Below are 22006 nucleotides of genomic sequence, written 5' to 3'. Positions count from 1 at the left end.
CCCTCCTTGGGTTTCCGAGGCAGTATCACTATGGAAGTAGATTGCCCCATCTTCCTTCCGAGGAGTGGCTGGTGGGTTTGAACCGCCAGCCTTCCAGTTAGCAGTCAAGTGCCTTAGGCACTACGCTACCAGAACTCCAATGATCATTTTGTATATCTGTGTATTTGATAAATCATTTAAACATGTTATTATTTTTATGTTTTGGTTAACGGTATTCATTTTCTTTTACAGTGATTGAGCAATTAGCCATTTAACACCATTCTCTTCAAGTTTTGTTAATATTTGATGTACTAATTACCCCAACATAGAATAGTCATGCTGTGCTGTAGCCATTTGTTTCAAAAACAATCAACACAGTTTTGTCAAGAGGCCTGTTTCCCAAGCTTGCTGAAAAGGCATTAAGACAAAACCAAAGGCCAGCATCACTTTTACGCAGTCCACTTTTATTTCTGTTTGATGCGAATTCACAAAATTTAAAATGAAACATCAAGAAGTGTGCTTATGAAATAGTTAAATTTTATATGATTTTTATCTAAGGGAAAATGTGTAAATGATGAAACAACCCAGTAGAGCTTTTAAATAATGAAGTCCAGAGTATGTAATTGCAAGATCCACATTTTAAAAGCCTTAATTTTGAGGTTTTTTTTTTTTTTTAAATCACAGGTTTATTTCTTTAAAGGTCTTCAAACATTTAACAGGACCTAGAGTTATTTTTGCCACATTTTTAGTAAAAGAAGCTGTGCACTAAGAAAACAGTACAAATTTCAGCTAACTTAAGACAGCTCAAAAAGCAATGCTGTGGTATTATAATTAAAATCATTTTGCCTGCTTTGACTGATAATGAATGACATTCTTGTTTGTGAAGTCATAATCCTCCAATTGGAATCCTGACTAGATGCATCTGTATCTTATCCATAAGGACAGCTTTTCCCACCTTTTTATTATGACATTTTTAATCATGCATAAAAGTTGAAAGTATATTACAGCCAATATCTGTATACCCTCTGCTTAGATTTAATAATTGTTAATATTTTATTACATTTGCTTTGTATTTGTGTGTGTGTGATGTTTATATTTGTAACCTGTAGCTATCATGAACATTGCACCCTTGTATATTTCAGCATATATCTCTTAAGAATAAGGACATTCTTCTACATATCCACAGTAACATCATTACACCTAAGAAGATTAGTAGGAACTTCCTCAGTGGTGCAAATAGTTAAGCACTTGACTACTAGCAGAAAGGTTGGCAGTTTGAACCCACCCAGAGGCTTCTTAGAAGACTCACCTGGCATGGCAGTCTGCCTCTGAAAGGTCATAGCTTTGAAAACACTACGGATGACTTCTCCCCTGATGACTATGGAGTCACCATGAGGTGGAATAAACTCGGCAACTAACAACAACAAAACTTTGTTTAGACTCATACTCTTTACATAGGACTTTCATGTACAGTTTCATTTGCTCATAGGAATTCTGGGCTTGATAGGGCAGGTATCTCCATTTTACTATTGAAAAAACATTTACAGAGGTTAAGTAGTTTATCTGCTGAGTCACACAATAGTAAGTAGTAGGGCCAAAACTTGCTCTAATTCTACTCCTGTTTTCATAATATATAGTTTTTGGGACACCATTCTTCCTACAGATCTGTTTGTAATAGTCATAGTGATAAGTGCCTCTTAGGTCAGAATCATACTTTTAGATCTGGAAAGGATCTTAAACATCACTGATGTTTCTCAAAGGGAATGCTATTGGCATTTTGGGTAGAACAGTTTTGTTGTGTGAGACTTTAACTTCCATTGTGTGATATTTACCACAGCCCCCTCAAAATATTTTCCCAGCTATTGTGACAAGATAATTATTCCTACACATTTCTGAATGCCCTGGAGGTATACAGGATTAACCTGGATTGAGAACCACTTACTAATATAACTACTTTGTGTTTTTTTTTTTTAATTTTATTGTGATTTGGGTGAAAGTTTACTGAGCAAATTCACCTTCCATACAGCAATTCACATACACTTTGTCTCGTGACATTGTCTGTAATCTCCCACAATGTAACAGCTCTCCTTCTACTATAACTACTTTGTTTTAAAGAAAAACAGAGAGTTAAAATTTATTTAGCAACTACTCTATGATAGATGTAAAACTAAGTGCCTCAACTTAGATCTTATGTCAGCTCTTTGCTGTAGGTATTATCTTCATTTTACAGATGGAGAAACTGCATGCCAGTGCTTATGTTCCTTGCCCAGGGTCATATAGCAGGTAAGTATTGGAGCCAGGATCCAAATACAGATCTGTTTGATGCCAACGTCCATAAGGTTTCTGTCCCACTGTAGCATACTATCTCCTATGGATCTTTCCCAGTGTTATCCTTCTTATATTTCTGTAACTTCTGTTTTTCTATTTTGAGTACCTTTTTTAAGAATAACCAATAGAAAAGAGATCTTTGAAGATCTATTGAAAGTACTTTTCAGCCATAAATTTTGGATATACTATAAGATTTCCTATTGTTCTATTTTAAATTTAACTCAAATAAGTAATTTCCAAAAATGTCACTAAATCCACATGGAAACTTTGAAGAAATTTAACATTAAAATTTTAGACTAAAGTTTCAGTGAAATCATTCTACTCATTACTTGTGTTTCGTACTACTTCTCGAGTGATTCTTTTGGTTAAAATACATCATTTTTACCTGCTTTAAGATTTGTAGGCCTATCCCGAACTCTACCAGGATTTCTAAGGCCAGAAGAACTAAATAAAAGGATTCTAATCTCAAACTGATTATATGACTAAAGCAATGAACACATTCAAGAGTTTTGTTTTGAAAGTGCTGTTTTGTTTCTCTTTAAAGTGCCTTTGAATCAGACTGAACATAATCTGACAATGTCCCAGATTCCATATCCACAAACATGGCACGTGTTTTATGCAGACAAGTATACATGCAAAGATGACTATGAGAAATCTCAGATAGAAGATACCCAATTTGAAATGATGTTACTAAATCCAGATGCTGAAGGGAATCCATTTGATCATTTCAGTGCTGGAGAATCTGGTAAGAATAAATATATGTTTATTAAATATTTGTTCTAAATACAGATAAATATTTATGAACAAATATCTTCATGTTGGTTGTTCAGAATATTAAAAATTAAAAACATCCTTTGTGCCCAACAGTAGGGAAATTGTTAAATGAAACTTCTCTTAACATTTTAATAGCTATATTCTTTGATAACATTTGATAGCTGTAATAAGCAAAAAAGCAGAAAAAATTTTATACTGCATGATTTCAAGTGTATTAAATAATGCTGAGAAGAAAACAGAAGTACACCAAATACATTGAATTGTTTTCCTATTCTGGGTAGTAGAATTATGGGTAGTTTTTAGTTTCCTGTACACATTATAAATCTGTTGTCTTCATAATAACTGCTTAGCATTCTTTTTACAAAAAGGAAAAAAATGTTGAGCAATCTAATTGGTAAGTCAGTGATTAAGTGAGATTGCAAACTCAACTACTTTGTATGGCTGTCCTCTTACTGGGTGGTTGGAACAGATTTAGGGGTTGTCCTCATTCGAGATTACAACCTTTTTAGGAAGGATTGAAGTCGGTAGTGCTTTCAGGAGTTAAATTTATGCCCATAAAATAGCTCCTCAGAATTTTACATTGACTATGTACCACTGAAGTGAGATTCTAGCCTAAACAATAACGATTCTTATGGATTCTTGTGAATTGTGATAAACATGCTATAAAGTGTCCAGCAGATTTGTAAATTAACATGTCAAATGAGAACTAAAGTCTGTAGAACATATGTCAGCAAAATGGTTAGAGTTTACCTCTAAATGATTTCATTAACCATTTGAAAGAGTCATTCTGCTTAGAGAAAATTTCAATTCCATTGCATCTCATTGGCCATGAAGAAGAGTGGGTGGAGGAGGGTGGCAGGGAGGCCACCTTAGACTAACCAGGTTATTTAGTTCAAAGTGTAAATTGTTACAGCTAGAAGAGCAACTCAAGGAGTGTGTGTTTTGGACATTCTATCACAAAATATGAAGGTTTAAACTTTTAAAAATATCTTTTGGTCTGAAAAAATATATACATAGTGACAGAGTAGGTACTAAGTGTTTTAATAGTTAATTTTAAAAGTTCTTTCTGTGAAGGAAATGGCCTATAATTAAGCTTTTCAAGTTGTTTTTGAGTGTAGATGATGAACTAAAAGTCTACATTTTACTTTAGATCAGTGTACATCGTTATTCAAAGTGAACTGAGTCCTACCATTCTTTGAGGAGCTCTGGTGGTTCAGTGGTTAAAGAATTTGGCTGCTAACCAAAAGGTCAGCAATTCAAATCCACCAGCTGCTCTGTGGGAGAAAAATGAGGTAGTCTGCTTCCATAAAGATTTACAGCCTTGGAAATCTTACAAGGCAGTTCTACTCTTTCCTATGAGTTGGAATTGACTCTATGGCAGTTGATTTGGTTTTTGGGTTTTACCGTTCTTTTACCCTTGTAAAAGATGTTGACATATTTACCTTTTTTGGAAAGACATAAATGAAATACAGGCCTATAGCACTGGATGGATGGTTAAAATAAATGGCTTTTAAGGCCCCCTTTGAAAGATTCCATTAATTTATAAGACACGTTTTTAGAACTGGTGAGTGCTCAGCAGGCTATAATTCTCTACTGTAGTCACTGCTAAATGCAGTTTAATAGTGCAATCTAATAATCCAGTCCAATTCTTTGTACTCCTGCCTTCCAGGCAGTATAGGCTTTTGGCCCAAGAGTTCATTTTGTTTTGGGGATCCATGTGACTCTACTAGATTCTGATACGCTTTTTCTTGCCTCCTAATCCAGGCTCCTGCCTCTTTTCTTCATGCCCAGTTTGGCATCTGGGTGGTTATATTTATGTCCATTGTTGTGTCTAGGCCACTGAATGCCAATCATACTCATCCTGAACTTTCCATACCTTCTAGTTTTTTTTCTCAGCATCTTTAGTCATGGCTAGCTGTTTCTTTAGGATTCACATTAATCATCCTGATCCACCTCTTAGTCCTGATTTCTTCTGACCTGTCTTTTCCTTTGACTGACTCTTGATGGATATACATACTTCTTTCTAAAAGCTGACTTTCTTATGCTAAATGAGGAAAGTTACATTGATCATGACATCAAAAATATTTAAACAAAGGGCTACAACTAAAATCTCACATATTTTCACTCTATTTGAATATTAATATTTTTTAAAAAATGGTGCAAGGCTGACCCTCAGGGATTGATTAGTAATATGTGCCAAAAGTATCCAACCTTGTTATGTGGCTGGCTTAAATCCTGAAGATTACAATATTTTATTGATAAAAATGCTTGGAAGTCTTTGTGATTATGTCTATATTAAAGCCTAAATTGGTGGTTCTCAACCCATCACTCTGTGTGTGTGTGTGTGTGTGTGTGTGTCTGGAGGACTTTTTTAAAAAAAAAAATACACTCACCCCCATAGACTCAGACAGATTTAGTTTGGACTGAAAGCTAGATATTGGTAGTCAAAGCTTCTAAGATGATTTTTTTTTTTTTTTTAATTTTGATTGGGTGAAAGTTTCTAGAGAAAATTCATCTTCCATACAATAGATCTCATACACTTTGTCTCATGACATCTACCGTAATCTTCCACAATGCAACAGCTCTCCTCTCACTTCCTCCCCATAGCCACCTCTTCCCTGTGTCCTTCCCTCCCATGTGCTCCTGCCCCCCAGGCCATCTTCCTGTGCATACACCTTCTGGTGTCCCATGATTGATCTCTCCAAGGAGTGTATCTACCTAATGTAAATGTTCAGCTCATATGCCTGTCTTTTGTTTGGCTGGAAGCCACAGGAGTGGGTTCAATTCCAGACTTGAATGGCAGCTAGGGGCCATAGTCTCAGGGGTTCCATCAGGCTCTGTTGGACCAGCAAACTTGGCCCTTTTTTTTTTTTTTTATGATTTTGAGTTTTGTTCCATATTGTTCCCCCACTCTATCCAGGGTCTCCTACATACATACCCCTCTGAGTGGTTGACAGTGGTAGTCAGGCACCATGTAGATCTTCTGGTCTCATAGTCATATAGGCTGAGGATCACATGGTATACTGGTCCTCTATGGTGATTTTTAATATGTTGATTCTTTATCTTGAAGTTCATATTCCACATTGTTTTGGTAATATGTTGGTTTTAAAATAAAGCTTTAAGAGGAATTCTTTCTATTGTACAGTTTCAGGTATGGATTTTATTTCCAGGGAATAATCTCCAACTAGTTCATTTTAGAAACGTTTTCCAGTTTGTCTAATTATCTGTTCTAAATAGAGGAAGTTGATTTGTTTTTGTTGTTGTTAGATGCTGTCAAGTCAGTTCTGACTCAGCCACCCTACATACAATGGAATGAAACACTTCCTAGTCTTGCACCATCCTCACAGTCACTGCTGTTTGAGTTCATCATTGCAGCCACTGTGACAGTCCATCTTGTTGAAGGTCTTCCTCTTTTTCGTTGATCCTCTACTTTACCAAGCATGATGTCCTTTTCAAGGGATTAGACCTTCCTGATAACATGACCAAAGTATGTGAGACAAAGTCTCACTATCCTTGCTTCTAAAGAGTATTCTGGCTATGTTTATTGTAAAGCAGATTTGTTTGTTCTTCAGGTAGTGCATGGCGTATTCAGTATTCTTTGCCAACACCTTACTTCAACTGCGTCAGTTCTTCTGCAGTCTTCCTTATTCCTTGTCCAGCTTTCACATGTATATGAGGTGATTGAAAATACCATAGCTTGGGTCAGGCACATCTTAGTCCTCAAAGTGACATCTTTGCTTCTTAACACTTTAAAGAGGTCTTTTGCAGTACATTTGCCCAATGCACTATGTCATTTGATTTCTTGACTACTACTTCTATGAACATTGATTGTGAATCCAAGTAAAAGGAAATCCTTGTTAACTTTAACATTTCCTCTGTTTATCATGATGTTGGTTATTGGTCTAGTTGTGAGGCTTTTTATTTTCTTTATGTTGAGATAGAATTTATACTGAAAGCTGTTGTCTTTGATCTTTATAAAAATTGATTTACTATGTTTTTTACTTGGAATTGAGTTGTCATATAGCTGAGAAGTTTCCATGAAAATAACCTGGTGTAATCAGCTGCAATTAGTGTTACATGTTATTCTTGTTATGTTTTACAATTTGTTTTCTTTTAAACGAATTATGTGTTTTACATCTGCCAGACTTAGGCTAATCCTCTGTTTTATAGACTGGTCTAAGGTTTTTTAAAAAAATGCTAAGGCAAGTTTGATGTCACATGACTAAGTACCAAGTAGGAAATTAATGCTGTAAGGTAAGATAAAGTAAGACTACCCACTGCCCACTACCATCAAGTTGATTCCGACTCATTTCAACCCCTATAGGGTTTCTAACGCTGTCAATCTTTATGGAAGCAGACTGCCTCATCTTTCTCCTGTGACCAGCTAGTGGGTTTGGACCACTAGCCTTTTGGTTAGCAGCCGAAACTTGCAGTGATTCTTCTTTGTTTCCAACTTTTGCATTCCAGTCATCACTGATAATGAACACATCTTGATTGCATGTTTGGTCAATTTCAAGCTGCTGAAGTTGGTAAAAATCTTCAATTTCCTCATCTTTGGCTTTGGTGGTTGGTGCATACATTTGAATAACAATAGTGTTAACTGGTCTTCCTTGTAAGCATAAAGATATTATCACTGACAGCATTGTACTTCAGAATAGATCTTGAAACATTCTTTGTAATGATGAATGCCACGCCATTCCTCTTTAGTTTGTCATTCCCGCCATAGTAGATCATATGGTTGTCTGATTCAAAATGACCAAAACTAGTCCATTTCATCTTACTAGTGCCTAGGATACTGATCTTTATGTGTTCTATTTCATTTTTGACAACTTGCAGTTTTCCTAGGTTCGTACTTCATACATGAATGCCTTACCACAGCTCCATCAGAGCTATTTAAAATAAGATCGCTTCTTAAAATATTAGAATCCTTATTAGCTGTATTTGTGTTCTTGTTAAAGATATGAAGACTCAGAATCCTCAGAGTTAAAGCATTCTTACCTAAGAGCATAGAGACTAATTTTCATTGGAATTATATAGATCTGTCATATCTGCCTTCTCACTAATTTTTAAGACTTCAGTTGTATTCATTCTTCTATCATTCCTTTTCTTTTGTCTATGTCCCAAAGGTGGGAGGTACCTTTGGGTAGTAGGTTGGAACTTCCATTTAGTTCTGATAAAATGTTGACCATTCTGTGAAAATAAGGGGTTAGGTTTACTTCTTTTCGAATAGTATTGGAATTTTCCTAATTGATTTACACTAATCAGGATTTACCTTGAGACATTTGAGCATAGGACAGACATTGGGGCTTTGAGACAGCAGAGATAATGGGTAGATATCCAAGTGTGTCTCCTACTGGTGTTGCTCCATGACCCAAAGGGTCTTCCATTTTCTTACCCTTCTTCTCTCTCATCTCTCATCGTTTAGATGGATCCAGATTTATGAGTTGGAATTAACTTGATGGCAGTGAGTTCTTTTTTGTTTGATTTTTTTTAAGTTTGTAAACACTTCTTCCCATTAAGCTTGCCAACAATCTACTTTTCATTATAAGTGTTTACCACTTGTTTCATATTCATTTAAGAGTATTCTTTTTTTTTTATCCTTTCATAATTGGTATTTTATTGGTTGTTTTAAGGGTCAATACAGAGACATTATGAACAATTTGTACACAATTCTTAATGTACATACCAGAAATCTAAAATTCCATGTAGTTACAATTCTTTTCTAAATTCCAGTGACTTTCCAGCTTTAAATTTGGAGGCAAATTTTCCTTAAGAGGTTATCAAGTACCATTATATTCAACTGTTGACAAGCTGTTACATCGTAAGTCTCACTAATTCACAATTTATTATCACACACACTACACATTCACATTTCAGTCTTTCACAGCACATAACAAAGTTATTATGAGCACTGGACTACCATAAGCAGAGATGGTAAAGAATGCATATACTTCTGACAGGGAGAGTCATGATGAGTGAGTGGTTTTAACAATTCTACCAAAAATAACATGAAAATAGAAGCAATTAAAATGTTGAAGTCATTGAAATGCATGACTGCGACTCCAAATTGCCATCAAGTCAGCCTGGTATTATGGGATATTAAAAACTGCCCTCCTCCCCTGGAATGTTACGCTGACACCCAAGGCAGTCAAAGTCTCCCACAAGTCAACATCCCATTATTTTCTGGTTGAACCAAAAAATAAACAACCAGCAAATGATTTCATTTCTTTTTTAAAAAACAAACAAAAAAGCATTTACACTTAAAAAATGGGATGAAGTGGGATTTCCTTCTTAAAAATGTCTCTAGAGCTACTAAAAAACTTGCATTTACAAAAATAGTTGATAAAAATATGTCTCTGGATTGTATAAGAAGGGAGATACAGGGACTACTGATAAGACATGGTAGACAAATAATCAGACTTGACTTCTTTATCTCCTGCTTCATCAGAGGCTGGACTCTCCTCATTTTTAGTTTCTCCGTTTTCTGCAGGTAAATCTTTAGTTTCTTGGTTAGCCACTTCAGCCTGTTTTCCCTTTGCTCTTCTTTTTCCTTTTGTTTGCACTTTCTTATCTGTTGATTTATCCTTTCCTGCTGCCTTTTTTGGCTTCGTTTCCTCATTTGTAGAAACAGGTTTAGCTGACAACTGCACCTATCTCCTCTTGGGCTCTTCCTTTACCGCTCCTTCGGCAGAGCTGACCTTCCTTTTGGGCATTTTGATAGCGAGGAGTGCACGTGCCGGGTGCCTGCAGGCCACGGCGCACCGAGAGCCTTCGCACCAAGAGCCTTCGTGAAGCTGGGTTCTCTGGCCGCTGCCGTTCAGGCCGCCGCCCGAGCTGCAAGGACCCACGGCGGGGGCCGAGAGTATTCTTCTTAAGAACATTCTTAAGAGTATATGTAAGATTTGACACTGTTGTTGTTTTCGTGGCTGACCTTTTGGAAGCAGATCACCACCAGCCCTGTCTTCTGAGTCACCTCCGGATGGGTTCAAATTGCCAGCCTTTTGGTTATGTCCTGTCGAGATGGACCCGACTCATAGCGACCCCTCCTTGGGTTTCCCAGGCGGTATCACTATGGAAGTAGATTGCCCAACCGTCCTTCAGAGGAGTGGCTGGTGGATTTGAACTGCTAGCCTTCTGGTTAGCAGTCAACTGCCTTAGGCACTACACTACCAGAGCTCCTAGATTTGACACTAGTATAATTTGTTTTGGAGTTCCTGAGTTGTGCAGATGGTTAGGCACTAGGCTACTAACCAAAAGGCTGGCAATTTCAACCCATCCGGAGGTGACTCAGAAGACAGCGCTGGTGGTGATCTGCTTCCAAAAGGTCAGCCACAAAAAAAACCTATGAAAAGGCAGTTCTCCTCTGAAATGTCTGGGGTTGCCATGAACCAGAATTGACTCAACAGCAACTTTTTTTTTTTTTTGGATCATCTGTTTTATAATTAGATTTTAATTTCAAAGTGAACACAGATTTCTTTCTTGAAGGGTGGTGATAGAACAAAAGTTAAATTGATAACTAACGAGAAAAAGGAAACTTTCTTAGAGGTGATTTACTTAAAAGTATAAAATCATTTTATCTTTAAAATATTTTATAGACAGGGTCAAGATTTACGCATAGTTCAGTGAACAAAGTATAGCACAAATTTCCTAGTCCAATTCATTTTATATATTCATTTTATATATAGTATTTTCTTTGTTAGTTATATGCTATGTTTTTCTGAAAGTTAACATTTAGTCTTGAATAATGATAAAACTTTTTTTGCTGGTGATGTATGTCTTATTTTCAAAAGTCCTTTCCTCCTTATATTATTCTGTGTACTCAGTAAATAGTCTGATGATTTTCTTCTCATGATGGAGTCATAACCTATTGGAGCCAGACACTGTCCTACGTTGGATGTTCAAAAGGATTATGAATATTATGAAACTTTTAATAGAATTACATATTAAATTCTGTACTAAGAAGGAAAAATACAAACTAAGATTCAAAACAGGATAGCATAAAATTCTACTAACTTAAACATGTTATTATTATATGTTAATTCACTGTTGTTGAGTCGGTTCCAACTCATAGTGACTCTCCTTGGGTTCTGAGGCAATATCTCTACAGAAGTAGATTGCCCAGTCTTCCTTCTGACTAACAGAATAGTCCTGGGTTTTTGTTGCCATTATTTCTAAAACTGGAATAGTTTTCTGTGTACGAAATTTTGAAAGAATATTTGCCCCTTCTATTACTTGATTTACTCTTTCTAAAGTCTAAACATGCTTTTTTTTTGTCTGGATTAGAAAAGTACTTTTAAAATTTACATCTGTGGAGCAGGAGAGACACCCAGTGGCTGAAATACTTCTTGCTGCTTCTACTGCTTTTTTTTTTTTCCCCCCAAGACTTATTCTCATCAAAAACATGATTGTAGTTGAACTTTATTTATTGACTACTTTTCCTACTATTCATCTGTATCTTGTGGATTACTATGCCAAAATTATTCTCTACACAGTGGACATATTCCCTTCTCTCTCTCTTGATTGGCATTTACCCCAAATGGGAAGCTGGAACAGGTTCAATGTTTGTAATTGGGATAGAAGGGATTGCAGTTTGTACTGTTCATCTACAAAGTAGAGACAGCTCTATTCATAACTATTGTTACTATACTCCATTGTTATTTAGGGAAAATGTAAAATCAGTACCAAACACATTGCTGTTGAGTTGGTTCTGACCCATAGCAACTGTGTTAGACTGGGTTCTCTAGAGAAACAAAACCAGTAAAGCTTATATATAGAGAAAGAGAAATTTATCTTAAGAAAATGGCTCACACACTTACAGAAGCTGGCAAATCCAAAGTACTTGGATCAAGTGTCAAGCTGAAGGCCTTTGCTGATTCACACAGCTGCAGGGGCTAAGAAGCTCAAGGTTGGTGGGCAGTATACTGGTTGATGAATCCAAGATCTCCAGGCCAAATGGTGGATTGTTCGCTCATGGACAGTTGTAGGTAGCATAACAGAATCTCGATCCACAGAAGAGTGTCTCTTTCCCCAGGATGTCTGTAAATATACTGGAAGCAGGCCACCCCTAGAGAAACTCCCTTTCAGTGCTCCCTTTGGCTGTTCAGAACATATTCATCTGATCCCATCATGGGAATAACCACATCACAACTACTTAAAACACACAGAATCGTGGTCCAACCAAGTTGACACACAGCTCCAACTATCACAGTCCACCCCTTGTCAACTTGGCAGTTGCACACATCTTCTTAACCATATATAATCTCTAAATAAGGACAATCATAAAGTCATATTTGTGCCTAAGATGATACGCTAACATACGTGTAACCGAAACACATTAACCTTATTTACATTTCACAGTTCATAACAGAAGGAAACAAATATATTTTATGCACATATACATTGAAGAAATATAACAATCACAGTCCTTGTTTCTGCAGCTGGTCACGTGGTCATAGCTGATATTCAGAACTACCTTCTTCCGCCACCCATTCTGTATTTCCCTTGCCCTCAGCAAGCACCTCAGCTGGTCATGGTTCTTTGCCTGGTGGGGTGACCCAAACCTTCATTCCTGAAGGGTCTGGGCTGTTAGCAGTCGTATCAGAATTGGGTTGCTGTAATTTTCCATTGACTTTAATCACAGGGCATGGTAGTACTAAGAGACGTCCTAAAGAATCTCCTGTATTCCAGACATATTCTTCTTTACCTCCATTATGTAATGTCAATCCAATTTCCCCTTGGTAATCAGGATCTACCACACCAGATAGTACAGTAATGCCCTTTTTTGTCTGTTGATCCAGAGGCATAAGGAAGCCAAAATGGCCGAGTGGCATTCTTAATTTCCAGTTCAGTGCAATCAGTATTGTGTCTCCAGGTGGGAGTGTTCCTCCCTTTGGGACTAAGATCTCCAGACCCGCAAAGCAGGGACAGGAAGCAAAAATTTTTGAGTGGGTCACTAGGGTAATACCCTGCAGGACAGGGTAGAGCTGTCCCATAAGGTTTCTAAGGCTGTAATCTTTACAGAAACTGACTGCCACATCTTTCTTCTGTGGAGTGGCTGGTGGTTTTGAACTGCCAAACTTTTGGCAAAGATGAGGAAATTGAAGATTTTTATCAACTTCTGCAGTCTGAAATTGACCAAACATGCAATCAAGATGTGTTGCTTATCACTGGTGATTGGAATGCAAAAGTTGGAAACAAAGAAGAATCACTGGTAGTTGGAAAATTTGGCCTTGGTGACAGAAATAACACTGGAGATTGCATGATAGAATTTTGCAAGGCCAACGACTTACTCATTGCAAATACCTTTTTATAACAACACAAACAGCAGCTATACACGTGAACTTCACCAGACAAAGTACACAGGAATCAGATTGACTACATCTGTGGCGAGAGGAGATGGAAAAGCTCAATATCTTCAGCTGAAACAAGGCCAGGAGCTGATTGTGGAACAGACCATCAACTGCTCATTTGCAAGTTCGACTGGAAGTTGAAGACAATTAAAACAAGCCCACAAGAGCTGACATATGACCTTGAATCTATCCCTCCTGAATTTAGACACCATCTAAAGAATAGATTTGATGCATTGAACACCAATGACTGAAAACAGAAGAATTGTGGGATGACATCAAGAGCATCATCCATGAAGAAAGCAAGACATCATTAAAAAGATGAGAAAGAAAGAAAAGACCAAAATGGATGTCAGAAAAGGCTCTGAAACTTGCCCTTGAGTGAAGAGTAGCTAAAGCAAATGGAAGAAATGACAAGATAAAAGAGCTGAACTGAAGATTTCAAAGAGCAGCTTGAGCAGACAATGCCAATTACTATAATAAAATGTGCAGAGACCTAGAGTTAGAAAACCAAAAGGGAACAACATGCGTGGCATTTCTCAAGCTGAAAGAACTGAGGAAAAAATTTAAGCCTTGAGTTGCAATATTGAAAGATTCTATGGGCCAAATATTGAATGATGCAGGAAACATCAAAAGAAGATGGAAGGAATACACAGAGTCATTGTACCAAACAGAACTGGTAGATCTTCATTCATTTCACGAAGTGGCATATGTTCAGGAACCAATGGTACTGAAGGAAGAAGTTGAAGCTGCACTGAAAGAATTGGCAAAGAACAAGGCTCCAGGCATCGACAGAATACCCATTGAGATGTTTCAACAAACGGATGCCCTGCTGGAGGCAGTCACTCAGTTATGCCAAGAGATTTGGAAGACAGCTACTTGGCCAACTGACTGGAAGAGATCCATATTTGTTTTAATTAATTAATTAATTATTTATATCTATTGTGATTTGGGTGAAGATTTACAGAGCAAATTCACTTTCCATACAGCAGTTCACATATACTTTGTCTCATGTCATTGACCACAGTTTACCACAATGCAACAGCTCCCCTCCCACTTCCTCCCCATAGTTACCACTTCCCAGTGTCCATCCCTCCATACTCTCCTGCCCCCTGAGCTGTCTCCCTGTGCATAAGCAGCCCTTCTTTCTCCCATGATTGTTCTCTCCAGGGCGTGTGTCTACTTGAGGTAAATGTTTAACTCATATGCCTGTATTTTGTTTGGCTGGAAACCACAGGTGTGGGTTCAATTCCAGACCTGAAGGGCAGCTATGTGCCATAGTCTCAGTGGTTCCACCAGGCTCTATTGGACTAGCAAAACTGGTCCCAACCATCTTTTTTTTTTTTTCCCTCCAAATGATTTTGAGTTTTGTTCCACATTGTTCTCCCTCTCTATCCAGGGAGATCCGTATTTGTACCCATTCCAAAGAAAGGTAATCCCACAGAATGTGGGAATTATCAAACAATATCATTAATATCACATGCAAGTAAGATCTTAACTGGAGATAATTAAAAAACGTTGCAGCAGTTTATTGACAGGGAATTCCAGAAATGCAAGCTGGATTCAGAAGAGGATGTGGAACGAGGGATATCATTGCTGATGTCAGATGGATCCTGGCTCAAAGCAAAGAATAGCATAGAGATGTTTACTTCTGTTTTATTGACTATGCAAAAGCATTTGATCATAATAAATTGTGGATAACATTGAGAAGGATGGGAATTCCAGAACAATTAATTGTACTCGTAGGGTTCTGTACATAGACCATGAGGCTGTCATTCGAATAGAACAAGGGGACACTGTATGGTTTAAAATCAAGAAGGGAGTGTGTCAGGGTTGTATCCTTTCACCATACTTATTCAGTCTGTATGCTGAGCAAATAATCCGAGAAGCTGGACTATATGAAAAAGAATGTGGCATCAGGATTGGAGGAAGAATCATGAACAACCTGCGATACGCTGATGACACAACTTTGCTTGCTGAAAATGAGGATGACTTGAAGCACTTACTAATGAAGATTGAAGAATACAGTCTGCAGTATGGATTACATGTCAATATAAAAAAAAAAAAGTCCTCACAACTGGACCTATAAACAGCATTACAATAAATGGAGAAAAGATTGAAATTGTCAAAGACTTCACATTGCTTGGTTCTATAATGGACACCAGTGGATGAAGCAGTCAGGACATCAGATGACGTAAAGCACTGGGCAAATCACCTGCAAATGATCTCTTTCAAGTGCTAAAGAGCACAGATATCTCCTTGAGGACAAAGGTATGCCTAACACAAGCCATGATATTTTCACTTGCCTCATATGCATGGGTGAGCAGGACAGTAAATAAGGAAGACCGAAGAAGAATCGATGCTTTTGAGTTGTGGTGTTGGTGAAGAATGCTGAAAGTACCGTGGACTGCTAAGAGAACTAACAGGTCTCTCCTGGAGGAAGTGCAGCCAGAATGCTCCTTGGAGGCGAAAATGGCCAGACTTCGTCTCACATACTTTGGTTATGTTGTCAGAAGGGACTATTCCTGCTTGGTAAGGTGGAGGGTCGATGAAAGAGGGGAAGGCCCTCAATTAGTTGGATTGACACAATAACAGAGGTGATGGGGTCAAATATAGCCAGAATCATGGAACTGGCTCAGGACCAGGTGGTGTTTCGTTCTGCTGTTCATAGGGTCGCTATGAGTCGGAGACGACTCGACGGCACCCAACAACAACAGCAACAACATCATGAGGATATATGAAAACTGCACTGAAAAGCTGCTAGTAGAAACTAGAGGCCCCTGTAATGGCCAGCGTCCATGTTTTTCCCCATGACGTTTTTAATATCTGGATATTTATTTTTCTTTTTACCAGCCAGCTCCCTTTGCATGTTCATAATTTCTACTAATTCAATACATTGTCTTCAACATGCCTTAGTTTGACTTCTCTGGCTTGTCCCAACCTTTCAGCTTCAATTTCTGTTGCCTACTTCTTTTTTCCAAGGAGCTCTGGTAGTATAGTGGCTAAGGCACTTGACTGCTAACCAGAAGGGTGGCGGTTCAAACCCACCAGCCACTCCTCAGAACGAAGATGGGGCAATCTACTTCCGTAGTGATACTGCCTCAGAAACCCAAGGAGGGGTTGTTATGAGTCGGGTCTGACTCAACAGCACACAACAACAACAACACTTCTTTTCATGTTTTGTATTTGGAATATCCAAGAGAATATTATTAACCTTGTCTTTGGAGTCCCTGGGTGGTACAGATGGTTAATGCACTAAAAAGGCCAGAAGTTTGAGTTCACCCAGAGGTGCTTTGGGACAAAGGCCTGGCAATCTACTTCTAAAAAATCAGCCATTGGAAACCCTATAGAGCAGAGTTGTACTGTATCACACATGGAGTCACCGTAGGTCAATTTAGAGTTAACTCAGGGACAACTGGTAACTTATCTTTGAGACACGTTATATTGTTGGTTTATGGCCAGTCTTTGAATTGGTTGGTTTTTGGTGCTATACTTTGAGCTATGGAGTGGACCCACATGGTCTTCATATATATGTCTTTGTCAAGAGCCATAGGCATTTTACCTCTGAACATGAAAAGTACTTTGAAGTTTGGTTCAAATGGAAAGTCATAAGACATTCAGTGTTTTTCACACTTCAGCTGCAAACCTAAAGAGCTTGTAAAAACACAGATTGCCTTGCCAGGCTCCCACTTTCAGAGTTTCTGATTTAGTGTGGAGACAGCAAGTTGCGGTTCTAGTAAGTTTCCTAGTGATGCTGCTGGCTCAGACACCAAACTTTGAGAACCACTGTCAAGGGATTTTAAACTATTCCTGGCTAATTAAATCTGTTTCTAAACTTCTTTTAAAAGAAATCCACTCTGAGGGTAAAAAATATATCTAACTGAGTGTTGAAACCATTGCTTTCAGTGACTCTTTGAATAAAACTATGGTTTTATGACAAGTTTTAGACTTGTTTCCTGACTTTTTCACAGATTGAGCTTAACTAATATACTATAATTTACTTTGTTATGGTTACAACCACTTTCTCCCAAAGTAGAAAATTGTTTTTGTCTTAATAATTCCCCATACTTTTTTTTTCTGTTACAAAAGTGAAAAGATTTGAAAACAACCCAACACTATAACTGGCTTTGTTTTACTGAAGCAAACTCCCTTTCTTCTCTTCACAGGGTTACATGAGTTCTTTTTCCTCCTAGTCCTAGTGTACTTTGTGATTGCTTGCATTTATGCTCAATCATTGTGGCAGGCTATTAAGAAAGGAGGACCCATGCACATGATTTTAAAGGTTCTGACAACTGCATTGCTGTTACAAGCTGGTTCAGCTTTAGCTAATTACATTCATTTCTCCAGGTAACTCAAAACCACTAAAACTGTGTTCATCATTACGTCTAATTAATCCTAATTAGTCTACCAAAATTATGCTTGCTTTGATTATGATTAATTTTTTCACTTTGGTAAATTACATTAATACTCTCCTCTTTAATTCCTCAGTTACTCCAAAGATGGAATAGGGATACCTTTTATGGGAAGTTTGGCAGAATGTGAGTATTATTCTGAACACTTTTTTTTTTAAAGAGCATAGACTTGTTATCTACTTCTTGTTTATATTTTTTAAAACTTATCTTTTGTTGTTACACATTTATGTATCTGAGGCTACAGTTGGTTAGAATTCAGCTTTACTGAAAGCAGGTTACGGAATTAGTTCCCATATGTCCTGTTTAGTTTCTTATTAGGGGAAAAAAAAAAAAAAACTCACTGCCTTTGAGTCGATTGGACTCCTAGCAACCTCTCCTTGGGTTTCCGAGGTGGTATCTCTATAGAAGTAGATTGCCCAGTTTTCCTTCCAAGGTGTGGTTTGTGGGTTGGAACTACCACACTTCTGGTTAGTAGTCAAATGCGTTAGGCACTACACCACCAGAGCTCCCTTAGTCTTATTAATAACAGGTAATGAATATAGTTTTTTAGTGTTTTTGGAGCATATTTCTATATATTCTCACTTTATCCTTAGTGAAACTCAGTGAAGTAAATATGTCTATCCTTACTTTACTACTTGAACAATTTCTCTTAGAAAGCTCAGCACGAGGCCGGTCCCCATGAGGTGGAGGTCAAAGATGTTCCAAAGGTCCAAACTACCATGCCACTCCATCATTTCAGACATTAACTTCTCCTCCTCCTCCCGGTAATTTCCCCAGTCTTAGGGTTCTGTATTTCGCTATAACGCCTCACAGAACTCACAGACACCCAAGGGTTCGTCTCACGTAGTAGTGGTGGAGGCTGGCAGGCTGGTGAGTCCCAGGTCCGTGAGTAGGTGTGGCGGATCCTCCCAACTCTCGGGGTTTGATGAACCTCGATCAGCAGATCAGACGGTGGCTGTTGCCCCCAAATCCAGGGGTGAGATGAGGATGATCCAAAACAAAGCCGGAGCAAGAGGAGAGTGAATCTTCAATCTTCGTAGGTATACCCTCAGGGAAGCTAAGGGTGGTGATTTGAATTATACCCTCCAGCAAGGCAGGACTCAAGACACATCCCATCTGTGTTGCCCCAACAGAATTAACCTAAATCCCATAACAGAGTCGATTGCCAGTCATTATAGGGAATGACTACTACCAGCTGCCCAGCCAAGTTGATAACCTGACCTTAACTACCACACCACCCCAAACAGGCATGGATAATGGGATTTACAAAACACCACAGAATGGAGGACAATGGCTAGAAGGGCCACATCAAACAATTCACTGCATTTACACATAAAGAAACTAAGCTCAGTGACACAAAGCAATTTTCCAAATGTCAGTGAGCTATTGAATGGTAGACCCAGTCTGAGCAGTTGAGTCAGATAGAGCCCAGACTCAAAGCCAGTTTATTTTACTGCAAAGCTAAAGTCTTTTCCCTGTATCATCCCTTTTTCCATTATATTGACTTTTTCCCCCCTCTATTTCTGAGTATACCTATGATTGAGCTGACCTCACAGCTTTGTTCTTTCATTTATAAAAGGAATTCTTATGAAGTAATTTTTTTAAAATTGATCATGATAGGAAAATATTTAAAAGTTCTTAAAATCATGAGTTTAAAGAGAACTTCAAAGAGATATTCAGGTCATATGCTATTCTTAATTCTGGAAAACTATTTAAGACTTGTTCTAAAAAAGCAGGTTTTGAGTAGGAAATCATCTTAGGGTTTACTTCTTACATTCCCATATTTCCCTTCTACTCTCATCACTCTTTAATAAGGTATCATATGGTAATCTCTGTTAACATCTCAGGACCCATTCATTCTGATCTCTATGCCTGTAAATATTCTAGAACTTGAGGAACCTTTCATTTTCCTTGTGAAAAGAACATATACTGTTCACCTTTTAGGCATGAGCAAGAGAACCTTACCCTTTTTGAGCAGTATTTAGAGCCCTGGTGTTTTCCTCTCTTTTCTGTTAGATGGCTTTTGGATGTTTAATAGAATCATAGAATTTGAGCTGGACAACAGAACCTTAGAAATAATTTAGCTTATGCATTTTAGATGAGGAAATTGAGGTCCAAAGAGGCAAAGCACACAGAAACCAACTACTGGCAAAGCTAATACTAAAATCAAAGACTATTGAAGTTTTAATGTTGCTTATTTTTGGTAGTTCTGACAAAAGACTTGATTTGTTAAGAGATTAAAATTTCAAGCTGGAATGGGATTTTTGTGTGCTTTGTGTATTCTTTTTAATAACAGGTAAGTAGTCTTCTACCATCCAGTTATAGAATTATATCCATATGTTTTTTTTATGTAATATGTAGTACATAAAGAAATGACCCAGAAAATGAGCATATTTCCATTTATTTGTTTCTCTTAATTAGCAGTTTATATGGGAATATGCCTTTGGCTGACTACTTAAGTAACTGAATATGTATTTGTGAAATGTTTATTAAAATTAATTGGCATCACAATTACTTAAAAGCTATGATGGAAAAAGTGTGCTTGATCTAAAATTTCTGGCATTTTTTATCAGTCCAGTGTAGTGACAGTTAGTTGTCACAATTCCTATTACAAATATATAAGCATAAATATAAAGTACCCAGTTTTGATTTGGGTGGTACATCAAGGAAGAATATGTCAAAATATAGCGGAAAAAATTGATCATTAATAGATATTTGATTTGTAACTTTTAAATATAAGTATTATACTATCTCCAGTTTTATCTCTTTATCTCTAAGAATATCCTGCGTAATAGAATAAAAATTTTAAATATTAAAGTTATGGATGGTAATTTGAAGAAAATTTGATTTTGTTAAATTGTGATTGCAAATTTATTCTAAAATCAAAATACACTGTGATGAGAAATTTAACATTTTTTTGATCACTAAATAAAAATGTGCCATCAAATCAATTCCGACTTATACTGACCCTGTAGGACAGAGTAGAACTGCCCCATTGGGTTTCCAAGGCTGTAAATCTTTATGAAACAGACTGCCTCATTTTTTCTGGTGGAGCACTTTGTAGTTTGAACTGCTGACCTTTTGGTTAGCAGCTAAGTGCTTTAACCAATGTGCCACCAGAGCTCCTTGATCAATAAATACTAGCTTATAAAACAAGTATGCATGGGACTTGAAGTATCTATAAATTTTTATTGTTTTCTTGTTGTATTTAACTGGCTACAGGTAATTTTGTTAACCTATTTTTTTAAAAGAGTGGCAGGTTTCCCCTGCAGTGTAAGCTGTGGCCACCTGGTGGCACATCACACTAAAGCATGGAGTTTCTCATTTGTCTCCAGGACTGTTAAACTAAAGCCCGTGTAATTAGATGTTGTGTTGCTATACAATAAATATACTGTTGTGTTACTTCCTATTAATAGTTTCAGAAAATATTTGCTTTTTATATTATAGTTCAGGTATTAAAAAAAAAGGACACCACCAGGAATAAAGGCACTAGTGTTTGTCACAATGCAAATTAAATTATATTTAAAATTTATTTCTTTTACTAAGCAATGAATTACAGCAAACAGCATTTATAATTAGAAAAGCTAAGAAAAACAGAAAATACCAGGTGATTTAAAGTTGGCCTTAATAGGGATATGATAGTATACAGACATGTTAGATAGATAGATAGATAGATAGAGGAGCTCTGAAAGCATAGTGCTTAAGGCATTTGACTGCTAACCAGAAGGCTGGCGGTTCAAACCCACCAGCCACTCCTTGGAAGAAAGACTGGGCAGTCTACCTGTAGAGATACCACCTTGGAAACCCGAGGAGGGGTCACTATGAGTCGAATCTGACTCAACGACATTGAGAGGTTTGTTTGTTTGTTTGTTTGAGTTTTTATATGTTGTTGTTGTTATGTGCCATCGAATCGGACCCAACTCATAGCAACCCCTCCTTGGGTTTCCAAGGCAGTATCACTACGGAAGTACATATACATACGTATTGGGCAATCTACTTCTGTAGTGATACCACCTCGGAAACCCAAGGAGGGGTCCCTATGAGTTGGGGCTGACTCGACGGCACATAACAAACAACATATGTATATATACATATGTACACACACACACACACACATATATTATACACACACACACATATATATTATATATATATATATACACACAT

At 37.4% G+C, this 22006-nt stretch overlaps 1 protein-coding gene across 1 annotated transcript in view; it reads left to right on the top strand.

The window, feature by feature from the left end:
* The window catches only part of GPR180 (G protein-coupled receptor 180), a 61915-nt gene that overhangs the window by 6633 nt on the left and 33276 nt on the right, over positions 1-22006 (top strand). Inside the window, exons 3-5 of the mRNA XM_007944013.1 lie at positions 2852-3052; positions 17594-17774; positions 17916-17965. Of these exons, the coding sequence (XP_007942204.1) occupies positions 2852-3052; positions 17594-17774; positions 17916-17965 (432 nt within the window). The remainder of the gene's footprint in view (positions 1-2851; positions 3053-17593; positions 17775-17915; positions 17966-22006) is intronic.

The sequence above is a fragment of the Orycteropus afer genome, unplaced genomic scaffold (assembly GCF_000298275.1).
Source record: "Orycteropus afer afer isolate SDZICR_OR568_19922 unplaced genomic scaffold, OryAfe1.0 scaffold00117, whole genome shotgun sequence".
NCBI lineage: Eukaryota > Metazoa > Chordata > Mammalia > Tubulidentata > Orycteropodidae > Orycteropus > Orycteropus afer.
This window is presented reverse-complemented; position numbering and strand designations above follow the sequence as displayed.